General features: G+C 43.9%; 2 protein-coding genes across 3 annotated transcripts; one reads left to right on the forward strand and one right to left on the reverse strand.

Annotated features, from left to right (window-relative positions):
• The first annotated feature begins 501 nt into the window (after nt 1–501).
• Nucleotides 502–7,202, forward strand: ccn4a (cellular communication network factor 4a). Its single transcript, XM_030119917.1, has 5 exons — nt 502–817; nt 3,514–3,802; nt 4,636–4,890; nt 5,965–6,158; nt 6,242–7,202. Exons 1-5 carry the CDS (start codon nt 770–772, stop codon nt 6,539–6,541), a joined length of 1,086 nt encoding a protein of 361 aa, XP_029975777.1. The 5' UTR covers nt 502–769; the 3' UTR covers nt 6,542–7,202.
• On the reverse strand, nt 6,943–18,284 carry ndrg1a (N-myc downstream regulated 1a). 2 transcript variants are annotated; one of them, XM_030119915.1, is made up of 16 exons: nt 18,126–18,284; nt 14,167–14,241; nt 13,813–13,848; nt 12,009–12,114; nt 11,597–11,717; nt 11,167–11,229; nt 11,003–11,063; nt 10,546–10,632; nt 10,391–10,447; nt 10,159–10,262; nt 10,012–10,068; nt 9,878–9,929; nt 9,497–9,544; nt 9,011–9,046; nt 8,626–8,677; nt 6,943–8,399 (listed from the first exon to the last, which is right to left on the reverse strand). In XM_030119915.1, exons 2-16 carry the CDS (start codon nt 14,221–14,223, stop codon nt 8,149–8,151), a joined length of 1,188 nt encoding a protein of 395 aa, XP_029975775.1. In that variant the 5' UTR covers nt 14,224–14,241; nt 18,126–18,284; the 3' UTR covers nt 6,943–8,148. The 2 variants fall into 2 exon arrangements, with proteins under 2 accessions (XP_029975775.1, XP_029975776.1); XM_030119916.1 differs by lacking the exons at nt 13,813–13,848; nt 14,167–14,241; nt 18,126–18,284 and adding an exon at nt 12,398–12,572.
• Nucleotides 18,285–27,969: the final 9,685 nt, after the last annotated feature.

Genomic DNA, 27,969 nt, shown 5'->3' on the forward strand with positions numbered 1-27,969 from the left:
AGAATCAGCAGCGAAGAAAACGTGTTTGACATCGTTCTGGCATGCTCTGCCTTCTTTCTTATAAACGTGGCACCATTTAATTACCGTAAATGGAAAAAAAAAAAGCTCTTTTCAGTTACATAATGCTTAACACTGTGCACCAAAGGAATAATCACAACTGAACTAAGATGGAACTGAACGTTTTAGAAAAGCAGTAAGGATTTGTTTAGACTGTACCGGTTCAGTGTGCGTGTACCTTACAATTTCATTTTAATTTTCATCCACTGACTTTGGGCGTTCAGGAGAAGAGGGGTGTTTTTTTTTTTTTGTTTTTTGTTTTTTTTTTTTGCAGCTGCTGGTCATCTGTGCTGTTTTTAAAGAGTGGTTCGGAAATACTTGGACTTATCCTTTAATTTTAAGTGGAGCTTTTAGTAACGCGAGCGGTGTCACGGAGACGGGGACACGCCCAATCAGCCGGAGGAGGAAGAGGAGGAGGAGGAGGAGGAGGAGAGGGTGAAAGTGGAGCGGAGAGAGAGGGGAGAAGAAAAAAAGAGGAGAGAGAAAACTGTCAGGAGCATGAGCCGCTGCTCCCAGACCTGCCGTCAGCCCGGGACTCTTCAGCAGGCTAGCCGTGGCCGCAGCAGGTCGGGGACGCTCACTGGGGCGCGCGCGCGGAGGTGTCGGCGGCGCGTGACGAGGATGTAGCGCACCTGAGGAGAGCCGCGGCTCGTGCGCTCCGGACGGAAACTGCTGCTTCTGGGCTGGATGCGTGTGCGGATCGTCTCCAGTGATGAGTTGGCTCCTGGTGTGGATTCTAACAGCAGCTGGGATTCAACAGGTGGGGCGGACACTTTCTACTAACTGTCTATTAAGACGCAGGTGACGCAAACTCATAACTTTCTGGAATTAGGACAAAATATAGTGCATCGTTCATTTTAATTAACTTATATAAATAACAGGAAAATCCACTTAAAGCTGCTCCCCAAAAAAGTGTCCTTACTTGAATCACGGGCTTGTCTGAATATTTATTTTAAATCTTTTTCTGTCCCTGCAGACACGTCAATTGCTCTCATCCAGTGATGCTGGCAGTTAACCTTCCCGTGGGTTCACGTCCCACTGTTTGTTATATTTTAGTGCCACCTTGTGGTTTCTTCACTTCTTCAACCACCGCGTGCGTTTCATTCCTGCACATTTCCCACAATCCCTCATCATCCGTCTCTTTAAGTTGAGGTGCTAAATAAAAACTGTGATGTGTTGTCGCCTCATGTTACCTTCTGTTATGTGAGAGCAGCGAAACTGATGTTTTTGTGAGATAAAATTCCCTCTGAAACTTGATATAGATGTACAACTTTTATGGAACTGTTTTTTTTTTTTTCAAGAGATTTGTCTTCGAGTATTATTTACAAAAAGCTTGACTTTTAACCTCCCCCCCCCTTTTTTTTTTCCTTCCACTGGAGAAGGTGAAGTGTCTGTGCAAGCATTGCATCAGAATCAGAACTGAGATCATCCATACTTATCAGCTTGAGTAATAAAGAAAATAACCTTTTCATTAATTGACTTCCAGCCAAATAACACAAGTATTTCAGGTCACCCTAAAATAACATTGCAAGTTAATGACATTGAAGACACTCTCCTGCACTTTCTCACTAAAATCTCTGAGTGAATGGATGTTTAGCTGCTGACAAAGCTTACAAAGATCAACCTGCTTGCCTCTGAGCTTCTGCGTTGCTTGATGTTGTGTTTGTGAATGTGTGATTTCACCACAGGCTAAGCAGGCTGAACACTCTGAGGAATGGCTCAGTTACACAGCTGTGATTAAAACCCATTTATCCGCATTAACTTCTGACACTTTACACAAAGTCATTAATATCTCTGCTGTAATTTGAGGACAAGCTCGGGGAAGTGACAGAGGTCGTGTCGGGCTGAAGCTGATTGAGTGTGTTTTTCTTGCCATTAGTTGTAGATCATGCGTGCGTGCGTTTTTATGTTAGTCTTTTATGGATCAGAAGGGCCGATTAAAGTGCTGCCGCCGCTTTGAGCACACGGGTCATGCTGTGATTTACGACTGTGCTGGTGATATTGACCCTCCAGTCAAATAGCTCACTGTTTGTCTGAACCTGTGGTAATTATGATGAATCAGGAGTCAGAGACGCTCCAACATCACTGAAGCTGCTTCTTGATGATATTATCACTGATATTTATGATTTTTTTTTTAAGATGTCTTTCCTTGGAAGGAAGTTGAAGGCAGTAACTCAACCGTACGGTGGTGTAGGGGTCGTAAAATTCTCACCTCATCGTGAAAAGATCAAATCAAACGGACATGTCTCTAATATATGGCCTGATGGAATGAGAGCATCGCCTTCAAAGTCTTGCAAAGACCGTATTTGTGTGATCTTGGCCCCTCCAGCAGCTTGTGAGAGTCAAACCATACTGGGAGGAAAAAATTGGGTTTGCTTGGCAGGAACCTGGATGTGCTCGGCACAGTTGCAGATTTCATATCTGGTGATGAAATACCGCAGCTCAGCGCACACAGAGACCCCGACATTGATTTAATGAGATTATCTCCACTGCTGGGTGTTATGTTCATTTTTATAGACTTATTCAATTTCTTGCACAGCAGGACCACACATTAGGAGTCACGCAGGCAGTGAAGCAGAACTGTATAAATAAGGAATTTGAGACCTTTTAGATCCATTATGTACTGACACAGAGTAACCAAAGAGCTGGAAATCAAAGGCTGTAGTTTTAAGATCGACATCTTTCATGTAATTAAAAGTGATCTTTGTGTTAACCTACAAACACATAAAGCTACAGACTTTATCACTAAAGCAAGTATTGTAATGATTCTGTAATCATTAACAAACTTGAAAAGATTAAGTTTATGCAATGATAAGTGCAGCTGATCTTACATGCTTTATAGCAGAGTTTCCCAACCTGGGTTCCTGGTCCCGCAGAGATCACACAGGAGGGTGGAGGCCGTATGGGGAGACCTCCAGGGGACAATGGGCACCGTTGCTTTAGAGCAGGATTGTGAGGCAGATATTAGATGAGGCGTGTGTGTGTGTGTGTGTGTGTGTGTGGGGGGGGGGGGGGGGGGGGGGGGGGGGGGAACAGACACACATGCAACAAAAAGGTACAATATGAGAAACTTTGTATTTATTTGGATGCCTTTTTACCCAAGTGTCATTTCAGCATCATTGTTTTTAGTGATTCCTCCTGGTGTAAAATACAGCAAAAATCATGTCCTCAAGTTATGGTTCTTACATTGCTTCAGTTTTATTGCATCTAAAAATGTAACACTTGACTTTAAACTTTATTTGACACATTGACTGAAGATATAAAATGCTGTCTGCTGCAGTGTTTCTCTTCAAACTGATTCTGGAAAAAGTAGGTCCGTTCTCCAGGCTTCCAGCATTTCTCAACAAACGCACATCACAGCATTACTTTAATGCTAATTCCACTTTGCAGTAATAACATAATGCACAGCATCACTCATCTTTTGGCTCAGTTCTCACCGATGTGCTTTGTCCGTAGGCCTCCTCCCAGAATTCCACTGCCATGCCGCCCGCCGCAGCCTTCACCTCCCCGACCGCCGACACGTACAACCGTACGCAGTTCTGCAAGTGGCCCTGCGAGTGTCCGGAGGTCGCCCCGAGGTGCCCGCCGGGCGTCAGCCTCCTCATGGACGGCTGCGACTGCTGCAAGGCCTGCGCCCGGCAGGTGGGCGAGGTCTGCAACGAGGCGGACATGTGCGACTACCACAAGGGACTCTACTGCGACTACAGCTCGGACAAGCCTAGGTACGAAAAAGGAGTGTGTGCATGTAAGTGTCACTCAGCAAATCAAACTACTGACTTCATCTCTGTGATGTGTGTGTGTTTGTCTGCTTCGTAGTCAGAAGTAAATGAAATGTGTTTCAAACAAATCAGAAATAATTGCTTATGTTGGAGATAGTTCATGTTTAGAAGTAGCATGTGGAGGAATGTGTTGCGGAATTTCTTTGTTGTTTGTTTCTGCTGATTGTAAATCAAATGATCTCATTTGTTTTTGTTGTTGGCATCATTATTATAGCATAGCTGCTTGTGTTCCTTGAGCATGTCTTCATTTTGTCATCTCCACAATGGAGATTCAACTTTCCTACATAATTAAACCGTACTTTTGCTTGTAAATTAAAAAAAAAAAAAAGAAGTTCACAATACTGGCCACTCTGTTGAGTGGTTTTTATTTTTCAGTCTGCATAGTTTAAGCTTCTTTTGCTGCATTGAATTTCCAGTCACTGAGTCAGGAAGTGGAGCAGCGAGCCGTTCTATTCATTTAGATTTTGTCAAAGCTGTTATTTTCAGAAACTTGTACGTGATGCAGAAAAACTGCAAGCACCTCATGAAAGCTGAACAAAATAAAACTTTTTTATTATTTGGGAAAATATAAAGGAGCACATACTGCATATTGTGCATACAATGCATGTATGGGCATTGTAAGAATTTATAATAAGACTGATTAAATGCACATTACATGTTTTTCTACTTCTTTTTCATAGAGGTCACTGCAGTTCATTTCCATTTTTCTGGATAACATTTAACATCAGTACTAGTCTGAATAGCTTTGTGTCTCAGCTTGTCTGTCTAATCAGTGACTGCTTGTCCTCCTTCTCCTCAGATATGGTGGGAACGGGCTGCGAGCACGACGGCGTGATCTACCGCAACGGGCAGAGCTTCAAGCCCAGCTGTAAATACCAGTGTGTGTGCGTGAACGGCGCCATTGGCTGCGTGTCGCAGTGCACGGACTCCCAGCCTCCCCGGGTCTGGTGCCAAACCCCGCGCCGGGTCAAAGTGCGGGGACAGTGCTGCGAGCAGTGGATCTGTGACGAGCCCAAGAGAGGGCGCAAGACGGCGCCGCGGCACGCCGTGGAAGGTAGGACGGGAGGAACGCGTCACTTAAATTCAACACCGTTCACAGTCAAATCACTCCTGCATAATTTAACACACAGTCACATGTTGACCTAATCTGAAGTCTTCGGATTGGAGGAGGAAACTGGAGGAGCTGGAGGAAAACAGTCCAAATAGGCACAGGAAGAACATGCAAACTCCCGATTCTCACTCTTATATTAAAACAAAATAGATCTATACCACTGTTTCGAATCCTGGACACAAGTCCGTCACAGAAATGGGACACACAACCCCAACCCCAGTGTAACTGATAGTATTTGAAATCTTAAAAAAAACAAAAAAAAAATTTATGTTTAGCATTAAAAAAAAAACACTAAACCAGCTAGAAACCACTTCAAGCCTATAGACATCAGGTGTAACATGTTTAGCAGGACTTGTTTGTTTAAAATTCTGTTGTTATTTTAATACTCAGTTATAAAATTATTGGATTTATTTCTCAGACGAACATTTTTAGTGAACAACAGAATTCATTCTGACAAGGTGGACGTGAAACAGCTGTATTTGAAACAGGTTCTCCCTAAAGCCCGGAACTTGTGTGAGTCAAGTTCCAGGAGGATGATAACTCTGTGTGTGTGGTGTGTGTGTGTGTGTGTGTGTGTGTGTGTGTGTGTGTGTGTGTGTGTGTGTGTGTGTGTGCGTGCGTGTGTGTGTATTTGTGTGCTTCTTTTCCTGTGGAAGCCCTCACACTGCTTTTTTGAGTCACTTCCAGTTTCAAGTCGCTTAGCGCAGCAGCGCTGCGGAGGCTAGAATGAGGATTTCTTTGTGTTGCAGAAGAAAACAAATGAGATCCAGACCGCGAGTCAGACGCAGATGTAACCAGAGGAGATTTCAAACAGATGCAGGCAGAACCGAGTGTTACTCTGCCTCTCATGTATTCTCAAATATATAAAAAAAAACAACAGCTTACAGGTCAAATCAAACCGCCACCTTTTTAAATTTCAAGCACTCCTTTGCTTAGAATCACTGGAATACAGAAATGTTTGGTTATTTAACAAAGTTAAAAGAGATTCATTGAGGTTATTTTTCTGCACTCCTCCAGTATTCCCAGCTGAGACGAGAAGCTGGCACAAGAACTGCATCGCCCAGACTACCTCCTGGAGCCCCTGCTCAAAGACGTGCGGCCGCGGCCTGTCCATGAGGATCTCCAACGCCAACGAGCAGTGCGAGCTGGTCAAAGAGTCCCGTCTCTGCAACCTGCGGCCGTGTGAGGTGGACATCACCAAACACATCAAGGTAGGGTTTCCACAAGACAGCGCCGAGTGGATGTTTCCATATTCAGAGGTTTTATACTGTTGGGGTTTTTTTTTTTCCCTCAGCCGGGAAAAAAATGTCTAAACATCTACAGAGAAGACGAGCCCTCCAACTTCACCATCTCCGGCTGCGTCAGCAAGAAGCTGTACAGGCCCAAGTTCTGCGGCGTCTGCACCGACGAGCGCTGCTGCATCCCCTACAAGTCCAAGACCATCGACGTGGAGTTTGAGTGTCCCAACGGGACGGGGTTCACCTGGAAGATGATGTGGGTCCAGGCCTGCTTCTGCAACCTCAGCTGCAAAAACCCCAACGACATTTTCGCCGAGCTGGAGAGTTACTACGGATACCCTGAAGTTATGGACTGACGCGCCGATCGGGATCGCTGTCTGGAGACACATTCCCACACTTCCTATGCAGTATTTTGTATTCGTAACTAGTGCAATCATTTACAAAGGATTTTCTCATGTTTTTTTGTTTTTTTTTTTTCCTATGGGAACAATCTGTAAATATGAAATATGTGTGTTTCCAGACTTCCAAGAACTTTGTACGAATGAAAATATTCAACAGAGCATGTTAAATATTGAAGATTTAATTTATTTATTTTGCATATGTATTCACATATGTAAGCACTCGAAACGTCCATGTTTTTGTACCCACAAGTCAACGTGGCACTTTTAGTAACATTTCCTCGAGTACTTCAATAAATTTTCAGAAGATGAAGACATATTTTTAATTCGACTTAATAACGACACAATCAGGCAGAAGGTCTGTTACAAGGTTTTTATTGTCATTTTTTTAATAAATACAAACTGTTATGTCATGTAATGCTTTCCTACAGCATTAGACAGTTGTGCATCGCATCTTTACAAAGCTGTGTATGTGTCCTAAAAAGTCAAATTTTCGCTGTAGTGCAAGTAACTTACAGGAGTAGAAGGAATCAGGTAAGATCTCTAGTTAGCCTCATGTTAACATGTTGACCGATCTCTTCACTCACCAGGAAATCCTCAGCCACAGGAGCATCGCTTCTTTTTTAAAAAAAAAAGGAACAATTTCATGGCACATCTTTGTTCCGCTGTGCTTGATTGCATAGTAATCATGAAAGAAATGGGATTTGTTTTTTGTCTGAAGCCATGATCCATACGTAAAGCATATAGAACAATTTTTTTTTTTTTATTTGACGAAAGTTTTCATTTAAGACGACGCGGAAAGTCTCAATGGATGCTATGACAAACATTGTATTTTTTTACTAAATGATTTCTTAGAAAAAAATTTGTATTTCATAACGATAGACATGTTCCGAAGTAGCAGGGAAGAAAAAAAAACATGAGAACATTGGTCAGTCAAACAGAATAATTCGCTGTATATACACAAAACATATTTGAAGTATGTCCCTTAAATTTGTGATTCCAGGCAAACATTATGTGTTTTATCTAAAAATGCCTCCCCTTCCTCTCTCGACGCCTACAAATCTGCCGCTACGCGCCAAGGACGACACTCGAGACGTGGAAAAACGAAAAAGTATAAATGATCAGACGATGACAGTGAGAAGAACAGGAAACGGACGTTTACAGAGTCGGGTGGAGCGGAGAAAGCTGTGTCAGAAAGGTCAAATGGATAAAAAAAAACAGGATGGAGGAATGCTGTACTAGAAGTCACTGTTAATGCGTTTAGAGTAAAAGAGATACATTACAAGCTGGTGGAGTTTGAGCCACAGCTTTCCTCCGACATTCTGCTTCGGAGTCCCCCCGAAATGCTGCGCTGTCCCTGATTACCCCGTCGCCACACACGGCTTCTGTTCAGGCGTGTCTGAACCGGGGAAACCTCAGGTCGACTGTGCATTTTGTGCGTTTTAACAATTCCGGGGATTTGGGTATTGCTCTGTAGGTCGGTGTGTAGAAACAGTTAATCAGAGGCAGTGCAGCGCAGATCAAAGGGACGGTGAGAGGTCTTGGGGGGGGGGGGGGGGGGCGCTTTAGCAGGACACTTCGGTGGACTTGGGCACGGCCTGGTCCACGTTGTTCTTGTCGGCGCCGCCTTCCGTGTGGGCGCGCGCGTGCTGGGCGTCGGCGGTGTGGCTGCGGCTGCGGTTGCCCTCGTTGGTGTGCGAGCGGGACCGGTTGCCCTCGGTGGTGTGGGAGCGGGACCGGCTGCCCTCGAAGGAGGTGACGCTGGAGCCGGAGGCGGTGCGGGAGCGGGCCAGGCGGGTCATGCTGACCGACGGCACTGAGGGGAAGCGCAGCAGGAAGACGATTTCAGGAGGGAAGAGTTCTGAATTTACAAGTGATATCCTCTTCAGGGATCACATAAAGCTTTCATTCAGTTCACTCAGAGGTGGAGAGAACCTTAACATTCCCTCATCTCACCACAAGGTGGCAGAAATGTGCGCGATTTACTTGAAAGCCTTGTTCCTGTGAACTTGTTGAGATCTGCTCACAGCATCGATACTTACTGTATCCCATCCCCTGAATGAAGTACTTGAAAGCTTCCGTCAGCTTGGCAGGCTGCAAAGAAAACAACAAGGAGACAGATTATCACCCTCCATGTTATTAATTATCGACACGTGTTTGCAAAGCAGCGACAGACTCGGTCGCTTATCCTCCCCGTGTCTCAGATATGCTGCGAGCAGGCGCAGAGCAGTGTGAAGGATTACACTCTGATAAGGGTGGCTCATATCTAGTGTTTGTTAATGCTCTTAAGTGCCACCTCCTTAGGCTATCTACCCCCCCCTCCACCCGCCCCAGCTGGCCCTGGACGGTCATTATCCGGCTCTGTCCAGTCTGCCCTACAGCAGCAATGTCTCAGAGATTATTCTCCTGCCACGCAGACATACACACCTGGTCAACCTGGGGCATGCCGCCGCAGTCCGCCATCTGCGGGAAGGAGGGAGATCGGGAGAGGACAGGTGAGAAGGTAGCATGTTGAAAAGGGCACGGCGGACACACGCCATTACCCACTGGAACGCACCAAACACCCCGTCCCAGCGACTTCCAGTCGGCGCTGTGCTACACCGCTGAACAATTAACCTTGATAAATGGCGCCCGGTTCAGGCCGGAGAGCCATTTGGCTGCGGCGGGTGATCGTAACAGGTTTCCATAGAACAACAGAAGTAGGTCACTGGCGGCAGATTGCGCCCTCACGGCCAACAAAGCGTGTGCGCGCCGCATCTGAGGGCGCATTCGGCTGGTTAATGTGTCACCAGGTAAACGCTGACCCGCCGGAATCTTATCAGCTGATGCGTTTCCATCAAGGCTATTATAATCTGGATGAGAATGTGGGGCAGGAGGGGGAGCAGGACAGAGGGCAGGAAACGGGCCACGTACCTTCAGCAGGGTAGTCTTTGTCGGGTCGAGCTTGGTGTTGCATTCGACCTGAGGACACAAATTAAAGAAATCTATTTAGGACTGTGTCTCAAAATGAGGGTTAAACTTAAAAAAAAAAAAAAAATTCAGTTTTCACTATGTGAAGTCAAAATAGAGTCAGTGTCCAAATCGGCCTGCTCTGCGTCACTCGATTTCTCTTTCCAAAAGCCGTTCTTGCTTCAGACACATTAAACATGTTCAATCTTGCATGTCTCTTTGAGCTCTAAACAGACGCCTGAAGTGAACGGAAAACACGTCCCGCACCAGTGAACCGGGGCCGGTCTGATCATTAGCATGTCTTTAATGGCTGTGGGAATGTCGGGAGTGTGTGCCTCCACTCACCACGGCGTCCACGGCAGGAGAGCTGTCGCCAACCACCAGCAGAGAAGGACACCTGGTGAGAGAGAGGACGCACAATCATGCACTCTGCACAGATAAACGACATTTTAATGTCATTTAAATGAAGGACAACTTACTTGAGGGTTCTCACGTTGCTTCCAGGGACCGGTCTCTCAATGTCCAGATCCCTCCGACTGCAGAGAGAAGCGGACACATTTGTTACCAAGATCTTGAACACAAACCGGACATCTATCTAGCTTTCTCCTCTAATTGTGCACGCCCACCTGTCGTAGGCCTTGACGAAGAGATGCAGGTTGTACTGGTTCATGTCGTTCACGATGTGGTGGCGGAATGTTGCAATCATGTCTTGGTTGTGGTGGATTTCTTCCTGTTAGGAGACAAAAAAAAAAATACAAAACATGAGTTATACACTAGGACTATAATCAAAACTTTCAACCTTACTCCTCTTGGAAAAAAAAAAAAAAAAAAAGAGCCTTCAACAGAACAGAGGTCTACCTTTCCGAAGAGGTGGCCGATGATGGTGTCAGTCATGGCGTGTGTCCAGCTGCTGATCTGAAATTGGACACCAAACACAAATTTGGTATTCCAACTCCAAATATGCAGTTTCCAGTGGTTCCATCGTGCCGCTACAGCTGATCTGCCTGCGTTACCTTGTGAGTGGCCCAGTCGATCCATCCCTCCGCACACGCGTTGATGTTGATGAGCATAAGCCCCTCCACCATGTTCGGGTAGTCCAGCTAAAAACACACGAAACAGAAGAGTTTCAGCTTTTTTTTTTTTTTTTTAAAGAATATGTTCACATTTTGCTTAAAAATTGTTTTAAACTTTTATAATTTTACTTAAAATACTTGTAAATTAGTTAGAAAGAAGGCTCTCTGTCAGCGTTCTGTCAACAGTGAGACTTCCCGCTGAGCAAAGTGTTAGCGTTGCGCTGATCTGCTACATTCCTCAGCCTTTCATGGCTCAGCGGGATCAAGCAATAAGCAGTGTTGTATGGCCAAAATCAGCAGGGAGGAAAAAAAAAATGGCTGGAAAGACATTAGCCGGCTCTGCTAATCCCAGGTTGATTAAAATTCAATCCCGACGAGGAGAGAAAAGTAAACTTACGGCAAATCTGGTCAGAATGTAGGCTCCGACGCCGATGCCCATTCCGATAATGCTCTTCAGCCTGAGGAGCACGGAGACGGACGGATGCTGTTAGAACAACCGGCTAGAAAACATCCGGAATATAAGAGAGGGACGTGTGAATATCAAACTACAGCTGAACGTACCCAAAGTGCTTCAGCACCAGAGGGAGAGTCTCAGACAGCTGGTCCATTGAGGGATACTCATATCTGCAAAACAATAACAACAACAAAAAAAACAATATTGTTGCAGGCCATTAAGATAACACTTTAACAATACCCACTATCTGCCTTTATGAGCTTTTATTACCTCTTATGGTTATCGTTGTGTAACAGTTTTTCTTTCGTGTGTAAAAGCCGGGCTAAACTCAACATGAGGCAAAGTCCCGCCATCAAAGAGATTAGTCAGAACGAGATCCACACCCGTCCCGACACCGCTTCTGACCAATTAGGTCACCTTAAGTACATCCGCAGCGATCTGGCCCGTCAAGTCAAAGGTTACAGACTTGGCATATATTGGGTTTCTATGTTTGTCTGTGTGTACGTGTGTGTGTGTACGTGTGTGTGCATGTCTCACCCGGTGGAGAAGGTGTTGGCTCCCTCGTGCTGCCCGGGGGCGTCGACGTGACACACGGCGAAGTGCTGCATGATTTCTGCCATGTCCTCATGGTTGAACAGCGAGTTCCAGCAGGTTTTGTCTGGAAAACAGTAAGGGGGAAAAAAAAATAGAGGTGGAGATGGTTAAGTGATACTTCCCCTGAAAGAAAAAAAAAAAGTTTGTTTTGTTTCTTCTAACCCTCGTCTTCTTACAAGATTCCTATGATTAAAAAAAAAAAAAACCTGTCCGTATCCTTAAAAGAGTTTAGTGACTTAATATAAAGAATTTAATCTGAGCCCACGTGGTGCAGTGATTGAAAACACTCCAGGCTTTAGGAACAACAACAACAGATGCTTCGCCCAGATAGAGCTGAATAAGGAGAAGGGCTTACGGTTCAGTCCAATGTCATGGAAGGTGAGGATGACGGGTCTGTCCCCCTTGGGAACCCCCTTCATCGTACAGCGAACTCGCCCATAAGGCGTCTCCACATCATGCTCCTACAGATGCACAGAAAAAAATATACATTTTTAGTAAATTCTTTAAATCAAATTAAAACAAAAACGAAAGACTGCCCAGATTTCTTCCTTTTCCTCCATTGCTCATATTGTTAAGCCACTTTCTAAACAACAGTGAGAAACCTTTAAAGCTCTGCAAAAAAATAAAATTACATCACAAAACCAAATCCATCTTGTTCCAACGAGCCACAAAAATCAGTTCTCATAATAATCCAACAAGTTCAATGCAACATATTCTCTCAAAACATTCCAACAGTCTACTCACAGTGACTTCAATGTCAGCCACAATCATCTCCATGTCAGAATCCTCCAGAACCATGTTTGCAGCGGATCACTTCGCGCGGCTCGCCGCTAAAGACTGTGGTCGCAGTGGTCCACCTGAACTACAGATCCGACCAGCCGTAAGCCTCTGAAGCTGTTTAGCCCGGCGTTCGAGAGCTGCGTTTTTATACCCCCCCTGCTTACCGCTCGGCCTAAGCTCCCAGCCTCCCATGGTGCCTTGCAAGCTGGTCAAAACAAGCTAATTCTAGATGAAGATATCCCTAAATTGGATCAGCCAATGTCAGACGGAGGGGCATTGGCGAATGGACTGAGATGGTGTGTGGGTATGTAAAAACACAAACAAACAGCCTAACAGGTTGATCTAATGACTCTGAGTGAAAATTTAGAGAAAATGTAGTCAAAGTAAAATCCTAAATCTACAATGATTTTTTTTTTCTGGTATCTGTTTTTCTTAGTTTTTTAAATCCAGAATGAAATCTTTTCTTGAAGACTAGACCTGAGCAGCCTTGGTGGTCAGGTCTAGTGTTGGGGACGTTGAATTGGCCCTAAGTGTAACTGTGTGTATTGTTTCTCTGTCTGCCTCATGATGAAAAGAAAAGCTTATAGACAGTCAGAAACGTTTAATTTCACCAAACCCGTTTCTGCGAATATGTGATGATGGAAAGTTCGGGGCGAGCGGAGCCCTGACCTGTTCTTCAGTGTGAGATGACCTAGAAAATGTTTTGTTCCTGCCTGCAGAGGATCGCCAGTAAGAGAACATCCACGGATACAACGTGCCAGCTCTACCACGCGCCGCCTCGCCCGCCCTCCGCCGCTGCAGAGCACGAGCGCACAGGGGAACCGCGGCAGCATAATCCTCCCCGAACGCACCACGTGCGTGTGTAAATGCACACGTGTGCGTGCGTGCTTCCACGCTGACAAACAAACGGACATGCACCGAGCTCAGCGTAGACGTGGATTCATTCATTAGAGTTCATTCACAGACGGCGGCGGGCGCAAAAAGCACGTTGAGCTGATCCCATGTTTAACACCTGCTCCTGTCGACGGGCCAAGCCGATTGGCTCTTTGATGGAATAATTAAAGATCCTTCTCACTGAGTTCTAGCAGAATCGCAGATATCCTGCCCTCAACGGCCAGAGAAACCTTTATTGAAGTTCAACATTCTAATAGAATCACAGCAGAGGAGAGGTCATCAACTAGATCGATGGGACGTCTCTGCTGTAAAAGTAATTCCTTTGATCAGCCACTAGATGGTACTAAAATGATAAACTCATTCATAAAACCGGACTGGAACACAGAGAGTAACTGGCATCATCTGTCAACACCAGTGTCAACTAACAAACCAGAGGTGAAAGGAGGCGAGAGCGAGACAAACAGAACCCGTGTCCGTGGATTTACCTTGACGACAAGCTGCTGCACGGCCTCTCTCAGGCCCTGGAGGAGAGAACAGAGCGATGAACACAAAGAAATAATGCAATTATAATGCAGCATGCTATAATCTAATATCCTGAGAGCAGCCCTGTCCTGTCACTGATGTCTGTGTGGATCTTGGCTCTACTCTGTGCACACAGCACTAATATTTATTTAATTGTACTGGTGTATTTTTCATATTGATTGACACTCATATGCATATGAATCGTAATGTATATATGTTGAAGATTCTTATTTTAAAAGTTGCAAATGCTGGCAATAAAGTACTTAAATACATGGAAAAAAAAAGGAGTTTTGAGTATCATGCTTGACGCTACATACCGGCAGCTCCCTGTCGACCAGCAGGGGTTTGGACTCAACAACTTGGATGTCATCCATTTCGAAGAGCTGCGGAGTCTGAGAGACACAGAGATGAGAATGATTAGTTATGCAGAAACGATCCGCAGTGCGATTTCTCGCTGGCCTCAAGCCTCTCGGCACTACGTGATGACAGACTCTGGGAAGTGCAAACAATAAACCGAGGGACGGCCTGAACTTTGGAGTGGGTGTGTTTCTTATCTACACAATGCCGAAGAGACTAGAGCGAGGGTAAACGCAGGTGGGAACGCAGACACAAGCACAAGTGTAGACTGGTAGCTGTGAGCTGCAGTAACATGTGGGCCACTGAATGGGGACACACCTACAACAGAGAGACTTAGCAACAGAAGACACACACACGACCTGACAGGTGGGGTGAGCCGACAATAAAAAAAAAAAAAAAAAAAAAAAAAAAAAGTAGGGGTTACAGAAAAACCGAGAAAACAAGATTTTGAGCAATTCCCACTTCATTGTAAACTGTTTAAATAAAGTTTGGTCACTTAAAGTCTCCCACAAATGTGTTTTGAAAGTTCCCAGGTTTTCAATCCAGATCACATTCCATGTGTGATGCTTGTTTCAAGATCAGACCTGTACTCCAAACAGGGAAAAACACTTAAAGAGCTCTTCAATTAAAGCGATTCAAAAGAAAAAAAGAAAAGACACGGACTGGAAAAAAGGAAGAACAAAAAAAAAAGAACGGAGCGGTAGAAGGAAGAGAGGCCAAGCTGTCTGGATCATGATGCTGTGTTCAAGCTGCAACCTTGCATGCAAATCAAATTAGCCAGTTAAGAGAGCTCTTTGTCCCCCCCCCCCGACTGAGAGTCAGGGTCTTGCCCTCTTGTCCCCTGCAGCTGAAGGGGGTCAACGCTGGCCGGACACACATCCACACACAGGAAGCAGCTGACTCCCTGGCTCCCATTAGAACACCCCACTATCTGTTCAGCTCCCTGTTGGACTTTCCCCGACTTGTGCATTCACACACTTCTCTCTCGCTCGTCTTGCTTTCTGCTTGGTTGGAAAGGCGATGTTTGCTCGCCGCAGACTGACTTTCACAACACGCTTTGCGCTCCCTGTCCGCCTAAAGACACAGCGGGGGATGAATCAACCCTGAGACGTGCAGAAAACGCATCCAGAGCGAGAGCAAGGTGGTCATTTAGAGGAAGTGATCCATTATCTCTCAAATACAGCTGTCTAGCAGAAAACGCCCTGGACACACACACGCACGCACGCACGCACGCACGCACACACGTACACACACACGTACACACAGACACACACACACACACACACTCCTCTGACTGGGGCACCAGCGCCAGCCGGATCTCACAATACCGCAGAGGAAGAGGGATATCAAACAACTGGTTCATTTGTCTGCTGTGGACTTCTCAAACATGGCCACCACGGCACTGCAGCAGCTTTGTTACAGAGGACAAGAGATCAGCCCCCATTCAGATTCCACAGCCATGTGAGAGAGAGAGAGAGAGAGAGAGAGAGAGAGAGAGAGAGAGAGAGAGAGAGAGCATGTTTGTGACCATCACAGCACTGGAGGGGAGGAAAAAAAAAAAGAGAGAGAGAGTTTGGACTTTTCGACTACAAGAATGTGTTTACTAGTGAGAGAAGTGGACCCAGTACTGATTACATGCATTGATTACAGGCATGTTTGCACAGCTGAATAAATTCAGCCAAGTCAAGTAAAACTAAACGAAATAAATGCTGCTGCAGTCTTCCTCTGTTAGCACGTTGAGGAATAAAAAGCTGTGGAAGAGGGCTCAGCTAATCACCTGCTGGTCACACCTGTAGAGCGTCTCTAACCGCTGGCCCCGGCCAGCTAATATTTCACCTTCACAGAGGGAGATGTTTTACTTTAACCTCACAGCTCGGAATCGTGGCAACCAGATACGAGTGAGACCTCGAGTGGGAAGCGAAGCTTTCACATGAGTCAAACATCTTTGACATGAAGTGATAAAGCGAAACAATGTGCAGTTTTGGAATGCTGCAGATGTACTTCATAAGATCCTGTCAGCTGGTAAATACAGGAAACACGGTGATGTTTATGCAGTCGGTGAATCTTTTTCTCTGTTTCTCACAGGGTTTTTATGACTGGGCTGCAGCGGCGGGGGGGTGGGGTCCTCCCTAAACAGGCCTAATGACACACTCATGGCACTGGCAACTGCCGAGAACCACGTCAAACCAGTTCCTACAGGCAGATTCACTGTTGGGAAAGAAATCAAAGTATTTACAGAAACATCTTTGTCCTGGCAGAAGTGAGACTGTTATGCAATCGCGAACAGGAAGCGGTGGGAGGATATAGGTTTGGGATCATCTGAAACGTGCGATTCACAAACAGATGTATGACAAAGAAAAGAAATTTGATACTTGCTATGTAAAGCTCTGGACAGTGGGGTTTTCTGTCTGTCAGAGGGAAAAAGTCTCTTGTTTACACAAACCCTATGCGACTAGCTGTGAAGTGGCAGGACTCTCAGGGTTGAACAATAAACAAAAACCTTCCGATTAGGTTTTACGTCTCGATTCCTGAAAGGCGAGCTGAGAGACGTAATCATGTGACCGAGAGATAAAGTATACGTTGAGCATCAGACGAAAACACTACATAACACACGAGTGTTTACCCCCCTCAGTAAATCCAGCGATACAACACACCGTTTAAGCCAGAACATCCAAGTTACAAAACAGCTCAGACTCTCTCTTTGTTCACTGAGAGCCAGAGGGAAGCATATGTACCGATTAGATTTTTGACATTGAGTCTCGATTTTAGAGTGCCCGAATCAAGGCCAGGCCGGCCTTCCTCATTGCCTCCATATAGTTTTAAATCCACAAGCCTGGCGCATCCATCTGCAGAAACAATGATTGCTTCCCTAATCTTTGGGAACTCGCTTAATCTGTCAAATCCCTGGTTCTGAAATGTCGGTGCGGTAGCAGCAGGCCTGCGGGACTAAGCTCTCGCAGACCTACATTTGCAGAGTGTAAGAGATATCAAAATGTGGGTGTCCCTGGTGCTACAGTGAGGGAGGTGAGGGGAGGTGAGGGGAGGGGCGGATCGCGCTGGCCTGACACCAGCGGTTCTATAAACAGAAAAACAACATTAACATGATCATTTGCAAAAGCAGCAGCTGCTATTTATTAACAGAATCTTCCTTCCCAAATCAGACGGATCATCTGCTGCACTTAAGTGAAGGCGGGATTCAGCAGAACGATCCCAACATTTGAGTTATCTTAGAATCTAAACACAAGCTGGAATCAGGTCAACATGCAGGATTGTTTTGATAGTGATCACGAGAGGCAGAACTACACTTGACTACTTCCCAGTTAGTGAGGAAATAACATACATCCCTGATATTTACAGATGGTCAGGTGCATGATTCCATGATCACATGTTTTTGTTTTTATTTAAATGTTTCTTATCCAATGTTTGTGTTTTTGTTCTTCATATTAAAGCTGGGAAGTAAAGAGGATTTATTATGCAACCGCTGCCCAACATTTGCTACATGAAAGGCTTAGTTTTTCAGATTTTTTTTTTTTTTTTTTTTTTTTTTAATGTTTCTCCACAATACCACGTGTGAAAAGCGTGTTGATCTATGGCGTGGCTTCCTCTACCTGTTCCTCAACTGCCAGCCCATCCTCACTATAAACTACATGTCACATGACTGCAGAAGGAGTCCTGAGTAAAAACTCATCTACAATACATTTACACATTAGACTGCACGCATTATTTTTCAATGCAACTTTAAAAAGCATCAATAAATTACATAAAATAAATAAAATCTTTCGTCTGTGACTGGAACTGCTGATCACTGCACAAACAGACGCAACATGTTGAGACATGACTGGGATGAACACGCGCACACTTCTTCCTTATTATTATTATCATTACTATAACTTCCCGATAAATCGGAGTTAAATCCTACCTTTTTGGTTTAGCTGTTGATTGTCCCGAGACGAGAACTTTTCCCCCCAACTAAAACAAAACAAAACAACAACAAAAAAAAAAGTCCACAGAACTTTTCTTCTCTCGTGCGGGTTGGAAGACTGCGGCGCGCGCTGGGAGCTGGAGGCGTTGCTTTGTTTATAACGTGTAGCGCAGGGCGGACGTTTCAGGGAATTTTATAAAGGCCGAGCGCGCGCGGGGCCGGCCCACTCCTCCCACTGCCCCCTAGCCATTGGGCAACAACAGATGTGGGGCTGAAGGCGCAGCTTTCCAGGGGTTTGCACGACGAACAAGACGAGAGACTTAAAAAAAAAAAAAAGTGGGAAGGATCAGTGTAATACACTGAAGTTTGATGAATAACTTAAATCTTTATTCTGTTAATGTGTTTGCGGCTGATTTCCACACATGGGTGCGGCTCAAATACTCCCAAACTGAAGATTGTATCAGAATGCAATGTCTGGGAGTGAGGACAGCAGCTCTGGGATGGTTGTTTTATTTCACTGTGAGGAGCAGATGCTGAATTTTAGGTGTGTTTTGAGCCATTCTAGGCGCTGGCCTGTAAAGTCTTGAGGGACTGAGGAATGCAGCAGGCTTGTAACCTTGATTTAAGGCCAAGTGGAGATAAGTCTGTACAAAGGGAAGCCCTTCCCTCAAGCTTGGACCACACGCCTTTTCCTTGACAGGACTTCGCTGTTCCAATCTCCCACCTTCTTTCCTGCTTCATCCAACTCTGGACCCCTGCGGACTGAGAGTGGAGGCAGGATACGCCAGGGACACACACATAATCACACAATCACATTCACATGTACGAGCAGTTAAGAGCTGATAATTACTTTTAAAGGCATGTTATCAGAATGTGGGTGAGGGGAAGCCAGAGCAACTAGAGAAAACCAGGCAATCTCCACTCAGGAGGGACTCATATAGATGCCTCAAAATGTGTGTTTCTGGACTGCAGAAAGAGACACTGGAGAAACCCACAGATGCACAGGGAGGACATGCAAACTTCACGAAGACCCCAAAAGCCTAACTCTAACTGCTGCCTCACATTCTCTCCGACTCCATAAGTGATGTGTTTTCCAGCATTTTCTGCCTCACAAGTGACTTCAAACACGTCAGATCTGAAGCCACGTCTGCTGAATGGCCTCTTCAGTAGTTTGGCGGCTGTATGGAGTCCATTTACCAGAGACGCATATCACATGACATCTGAATGTCGACGTCTCTGCAGACACACTTATGGGCCTCTTATTGGACTGTTTATTGTCTCAGATCCATTCACTTATCTTACAAAGCGTAATCCACAGCGCCGGGCCTCTTCATGGAAATTTCCACACCTGCAGGAGCGTGACTGTTACACTGTGAATCTGCTCAATAAGTGCTAGTATTGGCAATGAGTGTGTGAAAGGTCCTTGTCGGGATACAATAGCCGTACTGTGAACTTGTAATGTGAGGCCCTCAATAGGAACAAATTGAACAATAGCTGCATTGGAAAAGGGGGGAAAAAATATAACCACTATGCTAATTTCACGCACTGCAAAGCTTGGCCGTCAATGCGGGGAAAACAGACGACAAACAAAATCAATTGAAACCAACTATTAACTCTGCTGGATGTTTTCATGCATGCAGAATACACAGCTTCCGGTCCCGTCGTCGTTTTGAGCAGGTCGTCCGTCTGCAAGTAATTTAGAGCATATGTGGGTCACGGAGTGTCTCAATACGTGATAAACGCGGCGAACTTTCACCTGGCTGATTAGTGTGTTTGTGGAGGCAAGTGTGCAACTTTTCTAAACATACCTTAAACCTTATGAATGAGAGGCAATCTTTCACACATCAAATGAGGCTGTTGACGCCCATGACATATTCAGTACCGGAAAAGAATTTGTGGTGATTATGTATTCAAAGATTTCACCAAACTTTGGAGATTTGGATGCCTTATTTCAGGGTTTTCAGGTAGGTATCACAGATGGCCTGATACATATACCCATTTGACTTTTTTTCTCCTTCTGCTTGATTTTCCAATACAATCTCCAACTCCAGTATGTTCATCTCGTCCATTCAGTAATACAGATGATTTTGTCTCCTCCTCTGCATCTCTTTAATACGGTTGTATGCAAATCTGGGGTCACCAAGTTGAAGTGAGATTGATCTCCGAGTTCATGACCGTGCAGCGCTGCAGCTCAGTACAAACAGAAAATAAAAGGCTGGTCAGAGAACACGTTGTGCTGGAAGTCCAAACTCATCCTGACATCTGCTGTCCAGCACCAGTATTTTTTTTTTTTTTTTCACATAACCTGAATGTAGGTTGCCTCCTGGCATCTGTTTCTTTCTCGAAGTTTATCCACCAAACACACCCACGCCGGGTTCAAGATTCAACTCGTCTCAAGAGTCGCGGTGATGCAACGGAGTTGAAACGACTGTGATTCAGACACACATGACTCCAACTCCAACTGAGCCTGGAGGTCAAGCAGTCAATGATTAGTACCGCGACAAAACTTTCCGCGGCGCAGCTGAGGAGGAGTGTGGGGAGTTTGTGCTTAAAAAAAAACACCGGGAGTGTTTGGGCACTTCAAAAGTAAATCTTCACTGACTTCATGTAAGATTAACTCAGAAGTTTAGAAGTGACCTTCCAGACGTGTCTGTCTTGGTGAATCATTACACAAAGGCGGTGGCACAGTTTTGCTTCTTGTCAATATATTTTAAAGGGACTCTTCAAAATACTTTCAGCTGTATCCAAACATTACAATTACAAAATTTGAAATATGAAATTATAGGTCCCATTTATATGAAGATAAAATCCTTCGAAAATGCATCAAAATTAGTTGCAATTCATGATTTCAAGCATGGAAAAACCTCTTAATCGGATAATTTTCTTGCTAGATTTCTGTAAAAGATCGGTCACACATAATTGAGAAATACTGATATACTAAATTTTGTAACATTTGCAAAGAAATGAGCTCATGTATAAGTTCTTAGAAGCAGAAAACAGGAACAACACTTGCAATACATTTTTTTCTTCATTTTCTGTTTTCAAGTTGATGGATTACTCAAATGCTCTGATTGGTAAAATACGATCATGTTTTACTAAAGCATAGAAGCAGCACTTATCTCAATGCTTATCAAAGCATTTGCTCGCGTTTTGAATGATTTTCACACAGTTATTCATTTGGAAAAAACATAATAAAAGCAGAAATGAAATAGTGTCGTCACTAAAGTATAATGCAAAATGTTTTCTGAGAGTTAAATGAGAAGATGTCTATTCTATATCTATGAAGCACTTGTAGCTGCATAGATATAAGAAATCACACGGCCAGCCATGCGTGGAAAAATATATCAGTAAAACCATAAATGGGCTCTTTGAGTACATTGCTGTTTAAAAACTATTGTTTGGAGCTGAGAAGCTCAGGCTCATCTTATTTCAGGGACCACACACAGTCCAGATTGATCTTTATTTGATTCCGATCAGCAAAAAAAAAAAACCCACCGAGATGACACTTAGATCATAACAGCTCGGCGTTTCCATCGAAAAATAAAGTACGAAAAAATAATGGAGCATTCACGCTTATGATAAACTAGGATATAATTATCCTGAAATGTTCTTTAGAAATGAGAGCGCCGTTGAATCTGTCATTGTTTCTAACCACAGTAATGTTGCCCAACGTTTGTCACGTCCTCCATCATTTCTGATGCTTTCAGCAGGCTGCTCCGTGAGCGTGGCTGGAGCTGCATAACTTCAGGCAGAGCGATCATCGTCTCTTCATTTTTACTTCTCAGTCTTGTGGTATGTGAATTACTCTTACTAAAGCTGTGCAACCTCTTTTTTTTTTTTTGCTTTGTTTTTACACCGTGTAAGGTCACGCACCACATATCCGTGACCTCCGGCATCGTGCACTATTGTGTGGATTTCTGCAGCTTTGCTTTATTGTAGGTCAACAAACAAATTCGGGGCTGTAAAACAGCTTTATCACCTGCGGCAGTTTGAGGTTTTGTTTAAGAAAATTCCCCTCAGCCTGACCTGCATTCGCTATTGATTGTCTCACTAAGGTGCAGAATCTACCGTGATAAGAAAGCTCTCTGTTCTCTCCACGTTGATAAGGCCGTTACTGAGTGACTAACCATGCTGGGTAAACATTACTAATATATAACAGTCAACAGTGAATAGCAGAGCCTTAATAACATTGTTGGGTCTTGTGAACAAAGGTTAAACTGGACACAGACAACTGATAGCACGGTCACCCATTGTTTTGTGGTCACCTAACTTTACCTGCAGATGTGGCTGAAGACTGAGGACTGTTCGTGACAACAAGAAGTCTGTGCTGTTATGAAGGCGGATGACAATGTAATGAAATGAGTTTAAGGTCATACACAGTCAGCTAACACACGTTAGACAAGGCTGTGTAATAATTAAAGCTAACATCATGAATGGCATCAGTAGCCTTGCACTTTTTGAGGTGAACCTGAAAGACACAGGGCAAGAAACAAATTGAAATGCATTTTATTGGCTATTTAGACAGTTTAATTGATGTTTTTGATCCGTGCGAGTCACAATTTGATATACACAGCTGCCCTTTTAAGGACAATCGCAATTTCAGTGAATCATTTACAGACAAAGAAATAAAGCAAACAACTGACACGCAGTTATGTGCCTTAATACAAACAGCATACGATCATAACAAGCGTCTGATTTGCGCACATTGTGGGTTGCATAAGACAATATCAATAAAGCAGCTCATGGACTTGACCTGAATCTGGTCTTCTCCCAGAAACTGTCAAGTGTTCTATCATCGAACTAATCTTTCTCCCACCACACCAAGTTAGGATATAGTAAATACTGTATGCCAAGGAGCAGTGGATAGTGTTGACACAGCTAAACCGAGCAGCAGAAGCCTCTCAGTGGGTTTTTACACAGTGCCAGCTATGAATCATTCTGGTATTCAAGCTTGGGATTGATGCGACCTCAGAAGCCCCTTTAAAAAATGTCTGTTGTTTCTTGCAATTTGTCACACTGCTTCATTTCCGCATTTGCTGCTTTGCTTTTATTATTATTTTTTTTATTATTATTATTTTTTTTTAAAGTGGATCTCCTTCATGATTATTTTTTTCCACTTTCGAGCCTGGCAGCAATGCGCATTCCTGCAGCCGCACGCCAGCTCCCACAGATCGAGCTGGAGCAATTATTAAAGTGGAAGCTGCACCTAAAGGCCTCTGTTTTGATTCCTGAGTGAAATATGCGAGGGTCAGGGCGGCGGGACGTTCGCCGATGGGTGACGCTGCATTCGCTGCATGCTGCATCCCTTCACAACACAATACAGCGGAATCTGAATGAGGTGGAAATCTCACGGGTGTTATCAGAACCTGATTACTAGACAAAAACAAGTATCAGCGAGATGGTCAGTGTCCTGTGACATACTGAGGGAAGACTGTGATAACAGCTCCTGCTGTTTCACAGGTGGGATTGTGTTTTCACTCGCCCCTCGCACAGGAAAATTACAGCAGAGCGGCAGTGTTTTTATATCAACAGTGGACACAGCTGTTTGGATTATTAGGATGGGGTGAAGGGAGTGTCTGATGAATCATATTGAATATTTGGGGGGCCTGCAGTGGAAATAAAAAAAAGTGGAAGTGGAACAGTTGCAGTTTTTAAAGGAAACTGGCAGGTTGAAATAACACAGTGGATGAGTGTTTTGGCAGCTCCCTTTGGGGGTCTACTTTAAAGAACATGTGATCCACATGTGATCTTTTTTAGATGTAAGCTCTGTGGAATGGATTATGAAATCAATGACAACCTGTCAAAACGGTTGCCAATAACTTTAGATTTCAGCTCAACAATACAGAATTTTCATCAGAATGTAATGTGCTGGTTAAAATGATGATGGATGCCTTCCAAAGCTGTCTCTGAACATGCATGTCTACAGAAAAATAATACTTCACTGTATTTAAGATCTAAATGGGGAGATGAATTACGGACTGAAAATTCAGACTGTGATTGATGTTTATTACACAAAACACAACTTGTTCCAAATGCTGGAGAGAGTTCGGCTGGAAAAATCTGACACGATTCTTTATCACGCCTCAAATTAAAAGCAAACAGACTGGATTACAACAAAAATGTTGGAGACAGTGTGGAAACTATAATGCCAATCGTTGTCATATATTCAGGTCTTGTGCCAAACTGCAATCTTTCTGTGATGACAGCATTCTGGACGACATCTTCAATCATTCGGTTCCCAGGGACCCAGAAAGAGTTGTTATGAAACAGGACTGATGCTTTTTCAAAGTAATGATGTTGCCTTTAAGAAGGCCATTAAAACGAACTGCAAGGAGACCGATGCTCCAAAAACAGATGACTGGACAGACATGACGGAAGAGATCTATGCAATGGAGAAAATTACATTTTATCTGTGAATCAAACCAGGTGAATCTGCACAAAACTGGAGAAAATGGACATTATTGAAAAAAAATAATGCTCACTCATCTGAATGGGAAGTTGCATGCTCCCTCTTGTATGACTTTAATGAATTTATTTTTTATGCCAGCATCTTGGGGGTTTTTCCTGTTCTTTTCAACGCCCTTTTTCTGTGTGATTGGTTCTTTTTTGTTGTGGTTTTGGATTTCTGTTATGTATTTTGTTATGTTGTTTTCAAAAAAATAAATAAATAAATAAGTCAAAAAAAATTCTTGTCTTGTGGGTGAAAAAGTGGAAACAGGTTTTTTCTGCTTCTTTGCAAAAGTCCTAATCAGATGAAAAGTTAAAGTCTCGTTCTATTTTATCAGGTTCAGAAAATAGTGCAAATTTATCACAGTGATTGCTTGACTAATTTTTCTTTCGGGATCAAATCGAATTTTCTGCTCTGACTGCTCTGAAAGTTAACTGAGGGGGATTTGAAGGAGAAACATGGTGCTGAAGGGCGACTGCTTTTGGCTGTGTGTGTGTATGTGTGGGGTGGGGGGGATGTTTTGATCACATGATCTCAAAGTTCAAATTCCTCCACTAGCAAGGAAAATTTACAATTGATTAACTCGGGCTGGTTAAATCACAATAGACTACAGACCGCAGTGCATTATTGATGAGTTCATTTAAGGCAAAATCAAACATGTCCCACTGAACTATTTCACTCTCTCCTTAAATGTCCCCACTTTGGTGTTTTGTCAAGGATTTGTTGATGACCGAATGCGGGAGTAATGTCTTTCATCAGCATTACGACAATAAACTAAAGGTCAATCATCACTGCCTGAGGACAAACCACTTCTCATCTCGCTCTTTCCTGTTTCGTAATATTTCAAAAGGCCTCTCATGCTGGCAGACTGCAACAGAGCTGAGTTACATTTTGGCTTTTTCCCACTTTTTTTCCCAATGGCACAATCCCGATCCAAGCAATGGATGCAAAATAGCTTAAAGCTGTTCTACTTCAACTCAATGTAGAAGATATTTTCACACTATGTAAAGTATAATGTTAACAATCTGATTAATGTTTTTTTTGGGGGGGTGCATCTTCAGTAGATTGTGATTGTAAGGTACAAAATGTGATAGAAAAACATCCTTCTGTTTTATTCTATTCTAGCTGCTCTCACAGCTTGAGGGAAGAAAGTAAACTCTGCTAAATATCAGGTCAGAAGATGAACCAGTGAGTAAACATATGCCTGTTTTGTTACAGTTATTTTTGTAGGTGTCACCAGTCTGCACAATAACTTTTGATTTGCTGGAAAACTTGAACAGTTTCTCAGAGCTAGAGAGAAGAAAGGTGGATCTAGAATCATGCGTAACCAAGCAGGAAACTTACAAAGCTGACATTTCAGAGCGGCGAAAAACCTGAAAGATGGGTTTCACAACCAGTTGTGAGTGGATGCCTGCACACCCCCTCCAACAGCAGGAAACTCCCATCACGGTGTGTTTTACTCCAGGTTGGAGAAGCCTGCACTCACACCCTTCACCCAACTGCTATTCACACATCACAAGGTCTTGGAGACCACCCACCCACGCCCTAAGATGACCCTCCAGCACTATGTGGGGGTGGGTCAGCTCTTTTTGAGTGGGAGGATCAGGTGTTACTACTGAAAGCCTAAATTTAAATACTGACACACTTCCTCATTCAGATCCACACAGCTGTTTGAAGTGTTGCTGCTGTGACTTGTAAACTTTCCTGCTTTCCCCTCATTTCTCCAACACAACCACAACAATCAGAACTTGAATAACGATAGACAGAATGCAAAAACTGCCTGTGACCTGAAGGTTAATGCCTTTTTGTGACCTAAAGAGATATGAACATGTTCTCTCTGCTAAGTGGTAGAGCTCCTTGAAGGAGGAGCGCCTGCTCAGGTCGTACGGGCATCTGATGAGGACATCCCCAGAGGAACAGCCACTTGGAAGAGTCCGCTGGGGAGATTATATCTAATGGTTGATCAGGGATCAGCAACTCAGGGTTCCAGGAACAGGGACGTTTGGACTGTTCTCTGTGATAGTCACATGGACTAAGTATATATATATATATATACATGTTTCACTCTCTTGTTTGGGACATGTTTACAGTGATGGTGCGGCTTCATTCCTTCGCAGCCTAAAGAGAGGTCTGTGGTTACTCGTTCTGTTCTATTTATGCTTAATGCTGCACGTGACGCTCGCTCGGGTTGAATGAACCGCCTTTACTGATGACTCGGAGTTTTTTTTTTTTTTTTTTTGGGGGGGAAGGCCGGGGGAGGTGGTGAGGGCGGGAAAGGGCGCGAGGAAGACGTGGACGACGTGACTCCTCCGACGCGGTTTGTTGTGAGCGCGTGCTTATCCTCTGACGTCAGCACGCCGCACCTTCAGCGTGTCTTCTCCCGGGACAGGACGGCACGGCTACATCCACTTAACGAGAGACGGGAGAGCAGACGCTGCCAGCAGAAACCGGCTGCAGCTCGGTTAACACATCCAGACAGGACGACGTACCTGCTGCAGCGCAGGCAGGGACTGTTTATTCAGAATTTACTGCAAAGATAACACTGAATTTAATTAACTGTCGTCATTACTCTTAATTTGCTGTATGTGTACTATGATAATATTACACACTACACTTTTCCACTGTAGCCTTCCAATTAGATGGGGGAAAGAAATAATATGTTTTGTTTATTTGTATAGAATCATGCAAGTGGCATACTCACTAAGAAACCTAACTCAATCAGAAGAGGTTGTGTGGGGTGACCTAACAAGAAAAAGTTACTGAACTGTTTCCTTATCTGCTGTTCCAGATATGTCTACTGGGGACTGTTTTGTAATATTAGCAGACATAGTGGCTTTCAAAAGTATTCCAACCCTTTGAACTTTTCCACATTTTGTCACATTACAATCACAAATATAATTGTATTTTTTATTGGGATTTGATGTGAGGGACTGATGGTTTTTGTCTATTCCTCTTTGCGGAATGCCTCAAGCCCAGTCAGCTTGCACAGAGAGTATCCCTAAATGTCTGAGCCTTTACAGAACAGCTGTATTTATGCTGAGATTAGACTTCTTGCACTTCTGAAGGCACTTGGTCACACTGGGTTTTATTTAGAGGTATCAGAATCAAGTCAATGGCACTGTATGGAAACACTGAGTTCCTGAACTCAACAGCAGATTACATGAAAGTACCTCTGCCGAAATGACCTTAAGTGATTTTATCTAGAGGACACTTTTTATTCCTTGTGCTAGTTACTGTTTTTATTACTATTCTTTCTGTTTTTTTTTTTTTATTATTGTTTTGTACTGCCTTGTTTTTATGTTAGGTGCTTTATCTTTTCACATATCTGGTTTATTGTGTTCAGATATCTCCCATGTCTGTGTGTAAGGTGTAAATTGTTTCCATGACAGATTA

This window comes from Salarias fasciatus, chromosome 22 (assembly GCF_902148845.1).
Source record: "Salarias fasciatus chromosome 22, fSalaFa1.1, whole genome shotgun sequence".
Classification (NCBI taxonomy): Eukaryota; Metazoa; Chordata; class Actinopteri; order Blenniiformes; family Blenniidae; genus Salarias; species Salarias fasciatus.

Excerpts from the sequence above, each read along its gene's own strand:
- ccn4a (XM_030119917.1), top strand. The coding sequence starts at position 770 with ATGAGTTGGCTCCTGGTGTGGATTCTAACAGCAGCTGGGATTCAACAG. Across the intron at positions 818-3,513 it reads CAGCAGCTGGGATTCAACAG|GCCTCCTCCCAGAATTCCAC; the intron begins GTGGGGCGGACA and ends CTTTGTCCGTAG. Across the intron at positions 3,803-4,635 it reads CGAAAAAGGAGTGTGTGCAT|ATATGGTGGGAACGGGCTGC; the intron begins GTAAGTGTCACT and ends CCTTCTCCTCAG.
- ndrg1a (XM_030119915.1), bottom strand. The coding sequence starts at position 14,223 with ATGGATGACATCCAAGTTGTTGAGTCCAAACCCCTGCTGGTCGACAGG. Across the intron at positions 11,718-12,008 it reads CCATGACATTGGACTGAACC|ACAAAACCTGCTGGAACTCG; the intron begins GTAAGCCCTTCT and ends ACTGTTTTCCAG. Across the intron at positions 10,263-10,390 it reads TCGGCCACCTCTTCGGAAAG|GAAGAAATCCACCACAACCA; the intron begins GTAGACCTCTGT and ends GTCTCCTAACAG.